The sequence below is a fragment of the Megalops cyprinoides genome, chromosome 11 (genome assembly GCF_013368585.1).
Source record: "Megalops cyprinoides isolate fMegCyp1 chromosome 11, fMegCyp1.pri, whole genome shotgun sequence".
NCBI classification, from domain to species: Eukaryota; Metazoa; Chordata; class Actinopteri; order Elopiformes; family Megalopidae; genus Megalops; species Megalops cyprinoides.
In genome coordinates, this window is record NC_050593.1 from 30,061,804 (window position 1) to 30,076,803 (window position 15,000).

At 50.7% G+C, this 15,000-nt stretch overlaps 1 protein-coding gene across 1 annotated transcript in view; it reads right to left on the reverse strand.

Moving 5' to 3' along the window:
- LOC118785327 (protein FAM117B-like) overlaps positions 1 to 15,000 on the reverse strand; it is a 38,876-nt gene that overhangs the window by 10,223 nt on the left and 13,653 nt on the right. Inside the window, exons 3-4 of the mRNA XM_036539916.1 lie at positions 5,430 to 5,522; positions 3,797 to 3,910 (exon numbers count right to left, since the gene is read on the reverse strand). Coding sequence (XP_036395809.1) covers positions 3,797 to 3,910; positions 5,430 to 5,522 — 207 coding nt within the window. The remainder of the gene's footprint in view (positions 1 to 3,796; positions 3,911 to 5,429; positions 5,523 to 15,000) is intronic.

Below are 15,000 nucleotides of genomic sequence, written 5' to 3' on the forward strand. Positions count from 1 at the left end.
ACTGTACATCGCAACACTGGTGAGAATGTTTTTGATATCATTTTATTTAAGGAACGTCACTGTTTTAAGCTTGGGCAGCAAAGTATATGTGCAAAGTATACCTTCTGTAACAAAAAGAAAACCTCTCGTGCATTTTGAGTGGAGTGTATAGCTCCAGTTTCAGTGCCTCTATTCTGCCAGCAGTGGGTGCTGTTTCCCTCCTTCATCTGAAGAAAAACAACCGCACACACACTACTGCGGTTGATTTTTCCCCTGTGAGTGGGCAGGAGGAGTTATTGTGTTTAGCTTGTAGACTGTGCAAGCATGACCTCACAAAGACTATGAGGAACTGCCAAAGATGTATGTGAAATTTTCTCTGCCACAGGCTGTTCCAAAAGCACACAGATGCAGACAGCATATGTGAACAGAAGTGACAGACACTACCACCTGATCATTTAAGGAAAAACAATCCTTTTACTGTACTATTACGCTACTATTTTCCATCTGAATGCTCCTGCCATATGCATGAGGCTATCATAATTAATTGTTATTGCTATTACTGTATGGCTGGCTGAAGCTCTCACCTGGAGAAGCAGGAAATGAGAGAGAGGTTATTAAAGGGCACTTCATTATCTTATTTTTCTTTGTTTTTTTGTTTCCTTTTGCTTGCTTTCTGGCTGCGTCTTCTTGTAACTGAGTAACAGCATATTTGTGATGCTGGCACTAACACACACAAACCACAAACACACACGCATATACCCACACACAGCCTCACACATGCACATGCATACGCATAGACACACATACACACACACACGCACACGCGCACACACACACACACAGCCACACAAACACACCCATACACACACCACACACACACCACACACACACACCACACCCACACCCACACACACACCAATGCATACACACCCACACACCATACACACCCACACACCATACACACCCATACACATACTCACACCATACACACCCACACACCATACACACCCACACACCACACACATACACATACTGTATATGCATACGCACACATCCACACACGTGCACATTACACGCACATGCACCCAAGTGTGATTTCTGAAAGGTTGTGTTGTTTAGTTACACATACACACACACTCCAGTGAGTGATTTCTGGGAGGCTGTGCCCCTCTCCTCTGACTGAATATAAACACACCCCAATGGTAAGGGGCGCTAACATGCCCCCTTCACCCCGTCCGAATAAAGTGAGTGCTGTTGTGATTAACAGCGCCGGGTATCCGAGGCTCCGCTGGCCTCTCTCTGCCTCAGCTGCTTCCTATTAGAGTTAATCTGAAGCAGAGAGTGATCAGAGAGAGGGGGAAATACCCAGGGAAGGAAAATAAAACTCCCCTGCTTCCAGCTGCTGGGAGAGCAGCAGGAGTCTGGGCAACCGCATGCACACAAATACACACAGAGAACATCAGCCAGTCAATCAATAACCAGCCCTGGTAAAACTGACTCATCTTCTGACACCCCAGTACAAGACAGTGTGTGTGTGTGTGTGTGCGCGCATGCAGGAATGACTGCGTTGTTAGAAATGTTTCCATGCTTGCAGGTGTGTGTGTGTGTGCGTGCGTGCGCGTGTTTCTGCTAAATTCATGTAATATATGCGTGTGTGTGTGTGTGTGCGCGCACGCACATGCAGGAATGATTGCATTGTTATTAATGTTTCTATGCTTGCAGGTGTATGTGTGTGTGTGTGTGTGTGTGAGAGAGTGTGCATGTGCACATGTGTTTCTGCTAAATTCATGTAATATGTGTGTGTGTGTGTGTGTGTGTGTGTGTGTGTGTGCACGTGTTTCTGCTAAATTCATGTAATCTATGTGTGTGTGTGTGTGTGTGTGTGTGTGTGTGTGTGTGTGTGTGTGTGTGCGCGCACGCGTGCATGCAGGAATGATTGCATTGTTATTAATGTTTCCATGCTTACAGGTGTGTGTGTGGGTGTGTACAGGAATGATTGTATTGTTGATAATGTTTCCATGCTTACAGGTGTGTGTGAAAGCTCTATGTAGGAGGGGATCACACACTCAGAAATATCCATTCGGAGAAATCCATCATTTCCCACATCTGCAGTCTGCATAAATAAATGCGGGCAGGGAGACGGCCTGACCAGAGCACTGCAGCCAGGAAGAAAACATTCCTCCCCTCCGCCAGCCACCGCCAGGCCCTCTAGCGTTCACATCTCTCCTCTTTCCTCACTCCTCTCAGCACAACACAGAGGAACCCTGTGCTGAAAATATCCTCCGTGTTTCAGCTCCTCAAGGCAGGAGTCCACAACACACACACCTCAGAAATACATCACACAAAGGCCGCTGACAGCAGCTGTGGCTCATGGAAAGGCATGACTGATAAAGTAATAAATGCAGCGAAATATGCCGTTTATTTCGGCAGCCCCGTGTGTGTGAGTGTGTGTGTGTGTGTGTGTGTGTGTGTGCGTGTGTATGCGTGGAGAACGCAAGAGCGTGGGGGTGAAGGTGCAGCGGGGCTGGAATGCGCCAGGGAGACAGATGGTGCTGGAGTCTGCCACACACACGGAGACGCAAACACAGGCCTCACAGGGAGCGGGCTGGGCCAGGCGGGCAGCGCCGCGCTCCGCTAACACACGGACAAACACAGAAACGAGGAGAGGGGAGCCGCTAATGAACGCTCCCTCTGCCCCCGCGGGCACACACGCCTTTCAGAGCAAGGAGCCTATCACTGCACACGCACACACACACGCGCACGCACACACACACAGGCACACTCAAGCAAACACAAGTCTGATTTCTGCAATGTTGTGTTGTTTAGTTACATACACACGCATGCACACATGCACACACAGGCACATTCAGCATTATTAAACTGTCTTACAAACTAATATACGCAGACAGCGATTTTCTCCGTAAGCACATGCACGCACACAACTCCAGCCAGGACAGACAGAAACTCTCTGCCTAAACCCACAGAGGACAGACAGACACATGAACCAGCAGTCTCACGGGACTGAAAAAAGGAGCGCTTCACCATTAGCTCACACTTTAATCAATTTGACAGAATAAAACACACAGGCTAAATGTGAGCTCTAAGTGTTAGCATCTCACAGGCATTAGTAGTTGCTGCTGATGCCTGATCCTAAATCTAATCTATGAATGTCTAATCTAATGACCAGATCTAGTGTCATGCAGCATAACATCTCATAGACAACATTTGAAGTAACAAATTAGTATTATATTACAATACTCTTATCAAAACTCAAAACCTCATTTAAAGTCATCAATACCAGACAATATCCCAACTCCACAATCTATTACACCTCCCTCAAAGCCAGTGTCGTCACAGCTACATCAGTACCCGGCAGCGGGCGACAGTGTAGTATAGTGGTTAAGGAGCAGGGCTTGTAACCGAAAGGTTGCCGGTTCGAATTCCCCGCTGGAGTGCTGCTGTACCCTTGGGCAAGGTACTTGGTAGCCAGCATTGCCTCAGTAAATATCAAGCTGTATAAATGGACAACATTGTAAAAACCTGTAATTGATGCAAGTCTCTCTGGATAAGAGCATCTGCTAAATAATCTGCTAAATAATCTGCTGCCAATAATGTAATGTAAAGTAGGCATGTGCTTCAGTGTTCTGCTAAATATCAGTCTGAGCAGAGCAGCCATCTCAGTTTAGCACTATTACCCTGGCCAGACGTCAGTTCAAAAATTCAGAACAAACCCTGGTCTCCGCAGAGGCTACCCGGGGTCACCCGCGACGACAACAAGCCGCTAACATGGCAACAGTGGCGTCTCCTGCGCGCTCACCTGCGATTGGCCGAGGGCGGCGTGGCTGCCGTTGAAGGGCGACTTGCGCTCCTTGTCGCGATGGTGGCGGCTGCTGTGCTTACTGCGCTGCAACTGCTGACGGAGCTTAGCGATCTGCAGGAGAGAGGGTGAGAGAAAGAGGAGAGAGGAGAGGGCGGGAGGGAGAGAGGAGAGAGAGAGAGGGCAAGGTTAGGAGCGAGCAGGCCCAAGGGTCACAGGGTCGAGAGGTCAGGCCTGACACATTCGCACAAATATGTATTTATCCACTGGCAAGCGGTTTCCCATGACAAACTCTAGTTTAAATATGAGAATCTCTGGTGTGTAAATACAGTTCACAGTAATGACAGGTACAGACAAATTACAGGGAGCGGCAGAGGCTTCTCATTCTTATACTTTTAGAAATGAGTTCCAAGTTCTCCCACACCTAGCATATTTCTGTGTGTGTGTGCGTGTCTGTCTCTCTCTCTCGCTCTCTCTCTCTCTGTCTCTCTCTCTCACACACACACACACACACACACACACACACACACAGTGATGTAAGCTGTGCAGAATGAGGAACTTCAGAGGGCTGTGTAGTTCCTCTGATAAGCAGTGCATTCCTGTGTGATTACAGTCCACACTGACACCAGGACACCCGCACACCTGAGCCCCACACAGGAGCTACTCCTCACCCCCACCCTGTGACCTGAGCCTCAGGGGCAGAGTGTGTTGGGTATACCCCTCAGGGGCAGACTGTGTGGGGTTATACCCCTCAGGGGCAGAGTGTGTGGGGTATACCCCTCAGGGGCAGGGTGTTTGGGTGTGTGGGGTTTTGGCCAGGGGCATCTCAGGGATGATGGTGGCAGTGTGTTTGGTAGAGTCAGGTCTCTCGGGGTTGATGGTGGCAAAGCAATGCTGAAATAATGAGGAACACCAGAGGAAACACCAGGGGGAAACAACGTAAATCGACATGCAATACGGGCCCTTCAGCTGAAACTGACTGGATATCTCACCTGCCTAAATAATGAGGGATCATCAGCCACAAAAATGCTGGCATTGCTTTGCCTCCATTTACATTTACTGAATGGCAGCATTTTCTCACCTGTGCTTCCTTGATGAATAGTTCACTGCCTAAGATATATTCATGTAAAATTGCTGGGAACAATATAGCAGCATTGGTTTTAGCCCTTGAAGCTGGCAGAGTGGTGTAAAAATGCTGGACAGTGGGCTATGCAGGAAAGTGCAGGAAAAATGGATGAAAAGGCAAAAAAGAAAAAGTGAACATATTTATGTTTCAACATAAAGACACAGCAGGGAAGATCTAAATGTCTAAGGAAATCTAAAGAAACATCTAAGCAAACCTAAAGAAAAACCACTCTGAAGAAATAGCGGGGGAAAAAAAAGTTGACAAATGGATCATCAGTGCGTGATCTGGGACAGAAAGAGAGGAAGGAATGTCAGATCGTACTGAGGACATGGCTGTGAGGTCAGGGGTCGGGGGTCGAGCTGTGTAATGTGACCTGACACCGGGCCACTCGCGGGTCAGCGCGGGCCCTGATTAATATGGTAATGACAGAGGGGCCGGGGCGTCCTGCTCCGGGCTGTGCGGAGGGCCCGCTGAATGGAACAAAGGGGGTGGGAACGCGTCCCTGACCTCTTTAAGCTGGTCCGTGCTGCCCCAGGAGGCCGAGCGCTTGTGGGAACCCCTCCTCTTCTCTGAACACTCATCTGCCCAGGCGCTGGGGGTCTGCAGCAGCGGAAGAGAGGGAGGGAGAGGGGGAGAAAGGGAGAGAGAGAGGGCGAGAGAGGGGAAGAGGGAGAAAGGGGGAGGAAGAGAGGGAGAAAAAGAGAGAGGGAGAGGCAGAGAGAGGAGGGAGAGAGGGGGGAGAGGGGGAGGAAGAGAGGGAGAGTGAGGGGGAGAGGGAGAGGGGGAGGAAGAGTGCAAGAGAAAGGGAGCGAGAAGGAGAGAGGGAGAAGGAGAAGGAAAGAGGCAGGGAGAGAGACAGGGAAAAAGGGAAAGAGGGAGAGGGGGAGAAAGGGAGAGAGAGGGCAAGAGAGGGGAAGAGGGAGAGAGGGGAAAGAAGAGAGGGGGAGAGGGAGAGGGAGAGAGGGAGAAAGAGGAAGAGGGAGAGGCAGAGAGAGGAGGGAGAGAGGGAGGAAGAGAGGGAGAGTGAGGGGGAGAAGGAGAGGGGGAGGAAGAGTGCAAGAGAAAGGGAGTAAGAGGGAGAGAGAGAGAGAGAGAGAGGGAGAAGGAGAGAGGCAGGGAGAGGGGGAGAGAGACAGGGAGAAAGGGAAAGAGGGAGAGGGGGAGAAAGGGGAGCAAGAAAGCAAAGGAAAGGGTGAGCGGGGGAATGGGAATAAGTGAGAGGGAGAAAGAGCAGGAATAGGAGAGGGAGTGACAGAGGGAGGGAGAGAGAGAATGAGAGAGAGAAAGTGAGGGAGCGAGAGAGAAGGAGAGAGATTGAGACAGGGTGAGAGGGGGCGGGAGAGAGAGGGAAGAGTAAGGGAGAGAAAGAGTAGAGAAAAGAGGTTGAGAATGAGAGAAGGAGAAAGAGGAAGAGATGGAGAGAAAGAGAGGGAGAGAAGGATTTCTTCATCATCAACTGAAACACCATGACTCTGTCTTATGTTCCACTTGGCAGCAAGTTGTGTTTGAGGATATGTGTGGATTAGTACACCTAACCTGACACTGGCAAGAGTGGTTCAGCAAGTTTTCACGCTAGACTGTGTGTGCGTGCTGCGTCACACTGTCCTGACAGCAGCATATCGGGGTATGAGCAAAGACAGGCATCAGCCCCTCCCCCCACCCCACCCCACCGCCTCCAGAGTTCAGACGGAGGTCTGTGGGGACCCAGCAGTGCCAACATGGCAGTCACATATACAACTTTCCTCTCTGATTTATGACCTTATTAATGGATTGGCCTGCAAACATTCCACATCTCATTCTTAGCAGACTCACAAAGCCATCACCCTCCTTAAATCTCCCAGCAGCCCTGAGAGAGAGAGCGAGAGAGAGACCCCCCCCACATCACCACACTCACACACACTGCTGAGCCCAAGGGGGGGCAGGACAGAGGCACAGGTGAAGAGTAATCTCCGAGGGACCGTCCCACCAAACCCCAAGCTGTGCTTTTCAGGCACCGGGCTAAACTGAGCACGGCAGAAATTGCTGGGAGGCGACGGCGGTGGCACTTCTAAATATCATGTTTGTTATGTGGTGGATTGGCGTAATTTTAGCAAAACCGCTGTCCCAAACACCACACCTACAGTAACACACATCTGCAGCGCAGAGAGGGTGCTGATTCTCCCTACCTCATCACCATAAATCATCCTATTCTGAGCTCCTCTGACAGATACCTATTACAGCAGACACTGTACAGCCAGCTGCATCTCCATGATTTCTGGGCTCGGTGATGGTGGATGCAGAATGAGTCCGTTTCTGCACACCGTTTGCGTGCAAAAAAGGCCCAGAGATTTTTATTCTTTAGCAGCAGCGAGAATGATCCCGGTGACAGTGGCATCAGGACTGCAGGCATATTCATGAGGGTATAAACAGAGGAGGAGAATAAGTGTGGCATTGTGCAGGAGTCCCCCGGGCGCACAGACAGCGCTGTGCTGATGAGGGGCATGGGAGACAGCCTCAGGGAGGTGATGCAACACAATGCAACAACCACCCCCCCCCACCCCCGCCTCCCCATGCATGCGCATCTGCCAGCCGCTTAGAGACAGCGGCTATTTCCATCCCGGCGGCCCGTCAGGATGAACGGCCCCTCTCACATCTGGAGAGGCGGTAATCAGCTCTCTGTCGCTGACACGGACACGAAACGTCGCCGCGGGCCCTCACACCGCTGACCCCGGCGCAGCTGCGGAGGGGACGCCCGAGCGCGGCCGCCGGGGGGACCATCAGGAAGCCCACCCGGCCGGCGGGGAAACCTCCTGCTCTCTGCTGAAAGAGCCCCTGACGCTTTACATTATTACATTATTGGCATTTAGGAGATGCTCTCATCCAGAGCGACTTACATCAGTTACAGTTTTTACATGTTATCCATTTATACAGCTGGATGTTTACTGAAGAAATTCTGGGTTAAGTTCCTTGCCTAAGTGTACAACACCGACACCGCTTCCAGCTTCCAGCCTCCAGCCTCCAGCCTCCAGCCTCCCGTCCCGGCAGTGAGGCAGTGCAGACCTGTTTAACCTCAGCCGTCAGGTGGGGGGAGGGCCACGGGGCGTTGGGACGAGGCCCCCGGGAGGCCATGCGTTAGCGGCTGGATGCAGACACCAGTGCAGGCCGCTGATGGTGAGATTGAGCAGCACTCTGGCGCCGGGGCCTCTGACTCGGTCCTTGGTGTAACAGGCACACCCTGCTGCTGCTGCCTGCCTGCCTGAGCTCACTTCCCCACGGTATTTATAGGCCCGGAGAAGAGCGATAATCACAGAAGGAGCATGAAAGGAAACTCAAGGAGGGGACGTTACCGGCTGCAGCCCAGAGAGATGTGAGAAAACACAGCTAAAAAGGGGCTAGTGTTTGTGTCTGTTTCTGTCACTGACCTGCTCTATAAGGTAACGAGTGTTTAAGCAAAACAATATAATGAGTGGTTCTCCGTCGCTGAAACTATGGACAGTACAAGCAAATGTCTCAATTTAAACCATGGGCATTTCAAAACAGTGGTTCCTAACAAAGGGTTCTGAAAATGTGTCTCTCACACAAACACACGCACAAGAACACACACACACATACACACACACATACACACACGCCAGCGCGCGCACACACACGCGTGCGCACACACGCACACGCACGCACACGCACTCACGCACACACGCACACACATGCATTAACACCAACAGGAGAAAGGCTATAGTAACAAATCTCCACCCAGCCAGGTACCAACATCCTTTTGTCATTATTCCCCTGCCTCACTTGACAGGAACTGTTTTCCAAATCGTCCCGCTCATAAAAAGCGTAATTACCGCTGAGGAGGCCTGTGAACAAAGCATGGGGCTCTGTGTGCGCTTGGAAATTTCCTCTGTGCGCCTCTCTTCCTGACTGCACACTGCCGAGCCAGCAGCCTGCCGGAGACACGGCCAAGCCATGGCTCTGCAAAACAAGGCAACTACCCAGCCTCTGCACCAATCACATCTCTACACTCCCACATCTCTGCACCAATCACATCTCTACACTCCCACATCACTGCACCAATCACATCTCTACTCCCCCACATCACTGCACCAATCATACCTCTACTCCCCCACATCACTGCACCAATCACATCTCTACTCCCCCACATCACTGCACCAATCATATCTCTACTCCCCCACTTCACTGCACCAATCACATCCATACTCTACCCTGCAACTCTGCACCAATCACATCCATACTCTCCCCTTGCAACTCTGCACCAATCACATCCATACTCTCCCCATCACTGCACCAATCACATCCATACTCTCCCCATCACTGCACCAATCACATCCATACTGTACCTCCCCCTGCAACACTGTACCAATCACATCTGTACACTCCCCATCACTGCACCAATCACATCCATACTCCTTCCATCACTGCACCAATCGCATCTATACTGTCCCCATCACTGCACCAATCACATCCATACTCTCCTTCAATCACATCGATATTGTGACTCCCCTCCAACACTGCACAAAGCAGATGCACTGCATAGATCTGATTACTGCACAGACACATCTCCCTGCTAACCACCTCCTGGGTTAAAAATCAGACCGGCACCAATGCACCGGCAGCAGGGGGAAAAAAAACCCCACTGTCTTCAGGGAGGGACGAGCAGCTGCCGGAACCCAGAGGCGGACAGACTTGGATGAAAAGAGGCGCAGGAAAAGCAGCTGAGAGAAAGTGGCTGGAGGCCGGGTGGAAACACAGAGTCACGCTTCTCAGAGTGACGGCAGTGACTGTGCCGAACTGAGAAAGCCTCAACATCAAAACAGCCTGAATAAAACTCTCCTTTTCCCATGAAGAGCCTTTTTATCAGCAACCTTATAAACATGCATTAATACAAACAAGAGATTAGCCAGCTGCTTCCTTTTAAGCGAAAGGCTGGCAAGGTGACAGCAGCTTTCTAGTTTGCCAGATAGGTGCTCGCTTACATTGCTTTGGCTTAAATGCTTAATACCCAAGTAACGCTCGTTAGCTCCATAAACAACATCACTCAGCACGCTTCCGATTCAAGCCAACAAGATTGTTAGAGGAGTAGGGAGTGATTTTCCACAAAGAGAACCCCATTCACTTCCACAGGCTCTCGGCACTAATTTGTCTCATGGGGGGAGACGCTGGTTTGTAAACACCATCTCTCTTGCGCTCATAATTCCGTAGGGTTGTTCAGCGGAACACTCCCTCTTAATTGTGGGGTTGACAAACTTTGTTGCTGTTGTCGTTGGCCTCGCTTATGTCTTTCCCCTGACACCGTATCTGTGAGCTGGGAGCTGAAGGTCAGTTAGAGGGAGAGTCATAATCATAAAAACATACAGCGCAGGCTACAGGCTTCCAGCACCATCAAACACTGCTGGGAGAAGAGTCAGGAATTAACTGTTAAAGCACAGTCTAATCCACACCCTTCCCAGAGCCCACCTGGGCAGCAGCAAATGGCAGAGAGGGAGGCAGCCATTTTGCTCCATCTGCTATGCTCTTTCTAATCATCCTAATGTATTTCATATACATCCATCCATATGCTGGGATCTTTCATCCCCTTCCTGTCTTTTTCCCCCTCTCTTCCTGTACGTGCCGGTGAATGCACAGAGACTTTCATTTCCTTCTGTCTACACGGAGCACAGCTTTATATCCAGCTCCAATCTGTCTGTCTTTGGCAGGAGGAGTGCATTGTGGGTAACTGCAGAAACCTGTACTTCGGCGGCGGTGTGAGTGGGCCGTTTCCAGGCGTGCCCTGGAGTAAAACGGCACTGCTACACGTCACTTCTTCTGTCAGCGTGCACAAAAGCACAGTAACTAAGCCGTCAAAAATCCGGGTGGGGGCAGGAGAGTCAGCGGGCTGGTAAAATGAGTCTACAGTTCACTTTACAGCACAGAGTACGGCCACATAAAGACGCACACATACAGTAAGCACTCCAGCTGGTGGGTGTCACACCTGCCACAATTTTACATCCTACAGATGCTGCCATATATTTTGACGACAGTACATTACATTCAAGCCATTACTGTAAAGTGTGTAATGTAATGTAATGATTATCCCGCATAATCAAGCTTCATATAGTTATTACCTACTACTCCTTCCTGTGACTTTATTTATGATAAAAAAATGGTGTGAATAAAACTGAGAAGAACAAGTTTCCAGAGTAAAAGTTTTCCTCGTATTTTATCAGTTCTGGTTCCTCTGGCTCCCTGCAGAAACTCGCAGGTCCGGGTTGGACTGAAGGCCGAGCAGAGGCTCCCAGAGCCCATGGTCAGAGTGACCCCCGGTTTGGCCTGCCCCCGTTCCCCTCTCCCCCCCCCCACCCCGCCTGTATTCCAGCTATTTCCTCCCCTGTCTCTGTCCCTGGGAACAGCTGTGTCTCTGCCTGCCCGGGCCAAGTGGAGCTCAGGCCTGTTTACACAAGGATACAGTCAGGCTCGGCCTTCACACCCACGGCACACATTTCACAAGCGGCACTGTGCATCCCGTCAGCGAGCGCAGGGAGAGAGAGAGAGAGAGAGAGAGAGGGAGAGAGGGAGCGAGGGAGTGAGAGAGAGAGAGGGAGGGAGAGAGGGAGCGAGGGAGTGAGAGAGAGGGAGAGGGAGAGGGAGAGAGGGAAGGAGAGAGAGAAGGAGAGAGGGGGAGGGAGAGAGAGAGAGAGAGAGAGGGAGCGAGGGAGTGAGAGAGGGAGCGAGGGAGTGAGAGAGAGAGAGGGAGCGAGGAAGTGAGAGAGAGGGAGAGGGAGCGAGGGAGTGAGAGAGGGAGCGAGGGAGTGAGAGAGAGAGGGAGCGAGGAAGTGAGAGAGAGGGAGAGGGAGGGAGAGAGGGAGCGAGGGAGTGAGAGAGAGGGAGAGGGAGAGGGAGAGAGGGAAGGAGAGAGGGGGGGAGAGAGAGAGAGAGAGAGAGAGAGAGAGAGAGAGAGAGAGGGGGGAGAGAGAGAGAGATAGTCACACCTTGCGGCGTCTGACCCAGTTCCACACTGATCTTCAAACCATTGCAGGCACATACACGTGCTGTTAGAGTGAGTCAAGTGTAATAAAAAAAACCAGAAGTAACAAACGTAGCTTTCTTCTCAGTTTCGGCGAGATGCCAGTGTTACTGCTTGCTGCAGACTCCAGAAGAGACTCAAAGGCTCATCAGATCACTTAGGGAAATCTGAAGATAGAAAGGGCAGATGCCTTGAACTAACGCATAGAACAAAACATACTGATCATGCCATCTGTCGAGTTTCAGATACATTCATGTCATTTTGAAAAACACAATAAGAGACTAAAGCCCCATCTAGCTAATGCTCTGAGCTGCAGATGGTCCAAAATCAATTAAGTGTTTTTGATCATGGTTTGAGCTTCAGCACTTATTAACCACCTCTGAGCAGGGCGGGACCCAGGTGAACGCCTGACAGTGTGGTACTGGAGCAGACCGATGGTCACCCTGGATGTCCCCCCTCCCTCCTTTCCTGCAGACGGTGGGTCCCAGCTGGGCTGTGCGGCTCTGTGTCACAGCTGTGAGGACCGCGGTGACAGAGGAGGGGCCGGGAGGGGGACTTCACACCGATGAGTGAGAGAGTGCGAGGCACATGGACAGCTGGGTGTTGGGTGTTTGGGGCCTAACGCACTTCCCCAGACACCAGCACAGCATCGTAAGCCAGCGCATCATCATTCATAGTCCTGCCGGTGTTCATTCCAGCCGCTCATTCACGCGGAAATGTACTCACAGGTCTGCCCGGCGCTTATAAAAACGAGGCAAAGACGTGCGTCGATCCCTGACTATGCGCAGTACCGCACATACAGTAGGCACTGTGGTGAGAGTGGATTAGGGTTTGAGATAAAGGGGTCTTTATATGGAGACGGGCGCTGGGGTTTCGCCCCTCTTTGAAGAGGGAGTCTTGGGTAGTGGCATTGCGCTGTCCCGCTGCCTGCCACAAGGACGTCCCGAGGAGAAGCAACACCATTATCACTGTTGCCTGTGCTGAGCAGAAGCCCTTGTTCAGGGGCCACTTACATAAGCCAGCATTTTACAGCTGTATATTCACCGAAACAGTGCCGTTTCGGGAACAAGCCCAAGGTTATATGAGCCGTGTCCCACCTGGGAAATAGTAGCCTTCTGGTGGCAAGGATAGATGCTTAATGACTATGCTACACTGTAACCAAACCCTTTCATGGAGCAAAGGATGTCTTGCTGTGCCTGCGATTTTTAAGGCCACTTTAAATCGTTGTGGACTTCTGACAGAAATGGTGCATGTGAAATTTAAAGCAAACACACCCTTTAAGTAAGAAAGATGAGTGATGACTAGCGCTAAATTATCCATGACATCTTCATGATATGTTCTTCATGACATCTACATCGAACTGAAAGAAATCTTTACACAAACATGCCTTGATCGGCTGATATTTAAGGCTAATATTTAAGGGCGAGATCTTTAAGGGTGGCATCTTACGAGTGAACAGCAGACATTTCACAGGCCGTCTCTGAGGGAAGATCAGCGAGGCACACGCCCTGCTGAGGACAAATCTTCAGTGTGACCGTGTCCGTGTGTGTGCTGGAGAAACAGGACACAGCTGCTACGGCAGATAAAGGCCGGCCTGCTATCGCACCAGTTATCACCAGCCGTCCCTCGGGTGTGCACATAGGACTCTGAATGCTACCTTTGCTGGGAGAAGGTGCGCTACTCTTTCAAATGAGAGAGTATAAGCCAGAAAGCCTCATTCTCCCTCTCTGGAAGGGGACTGGCTTAGGGCAGCGTCCTGGGCGGGGATTTGAGGTCGCACACCTGGGCAAAGTACCTTACCTCAACTCCAGCTCAACAGAGAACCACACGAGGCCAACTCCTAGAGCACCAGCCGAATGAATATAAAATATGAAATGAATATGAAATCCTAATGAAATATACACAGTAATATTTTCAGCATATTTAACTGTCTTATGTGTCATGACTCCTTGCAAGAGAAAACCTGCTATTATTTTGGTAAAAATTTAAGTTTGATCACTTAAGCAAGACTTTTGCCATCTTTCTATGGCAGGTGAAGTGAATTAAGGGCTACAGTGTTTATGTACAGTTGTACAACACCTTGCACAATACACATAATCTTCCCTTTAAAATCTAACCCCCCACCTGCACGTGCACACACACACACACACACACACACTTTCCTGCATTTCATTCTTCAGAAGACTGCAGGCCACCCTTCCTAACTGCAACTACTGTCCAACTCCGACCGCACTGCGAACAATAACCACAAAGGCCTGTTGCTCGCCGCTGCCTGGCAACCGCAAATTCACCTTAGACTTAGACACACACCGCACACATTTTTGCTCGTTAGTCACTGAGTGGGATTAACAGGACAAAAAAAACGTTCTCTCTTCCTTATTGACGCAGCTGCAAACACAACACGGACCTGCAGGGTACGAGCTATTCAAGACATCAAGTTCACCAGGCTTCACCAGGCCATTATAAATCTTTTATGCCTTGCACAAACTGTGTCCTATAATACTCACTTCTTAATCTCTATGGAACCCCCCAATAACACCCCCCCCCCCACCTCCACCCCCACCCCACATATGTTAAAATGCACACCGGTCTGTGAGAACAGCCCTCTCCGTCCAAACCTTCACCCACACCATACGGACAGATGCTTTCCAAAATAAACAGCAGCTCCGCTGAGGTGAGAGTACCCTGCACAGGGAGCCTCATCTGTGAAACGGCAAATCCTGCCACGCTGACAGGAGTTTCCACTCCCTGTGTGATGATCTAGCGAGCGTATCGTATCAGTGTGTGAGGCACCGGATCTCCTGCAGCTGGGACCATCTGGGGAGACGGCTCTGGCGATGAGCTCGGAGTTCAGGCTGTGAGCAGAGCTGCCCAACACACCCCAGTGCTCCCAGCACCACTAGCTTTACGGGCTCTGCACAAGCCCAGCAGGCGCAGTTATATGCTGCTCCAGTCATCCCAGACATTCTGGGGAAGCTGGGTATGCAAACAAGACCTGCCACATACACGTTCAGCGCACAGCGCACTGTGGGACTGGCTTCATTTCAGGAATTGCGAATTTTGTTTCAATATCCAAAT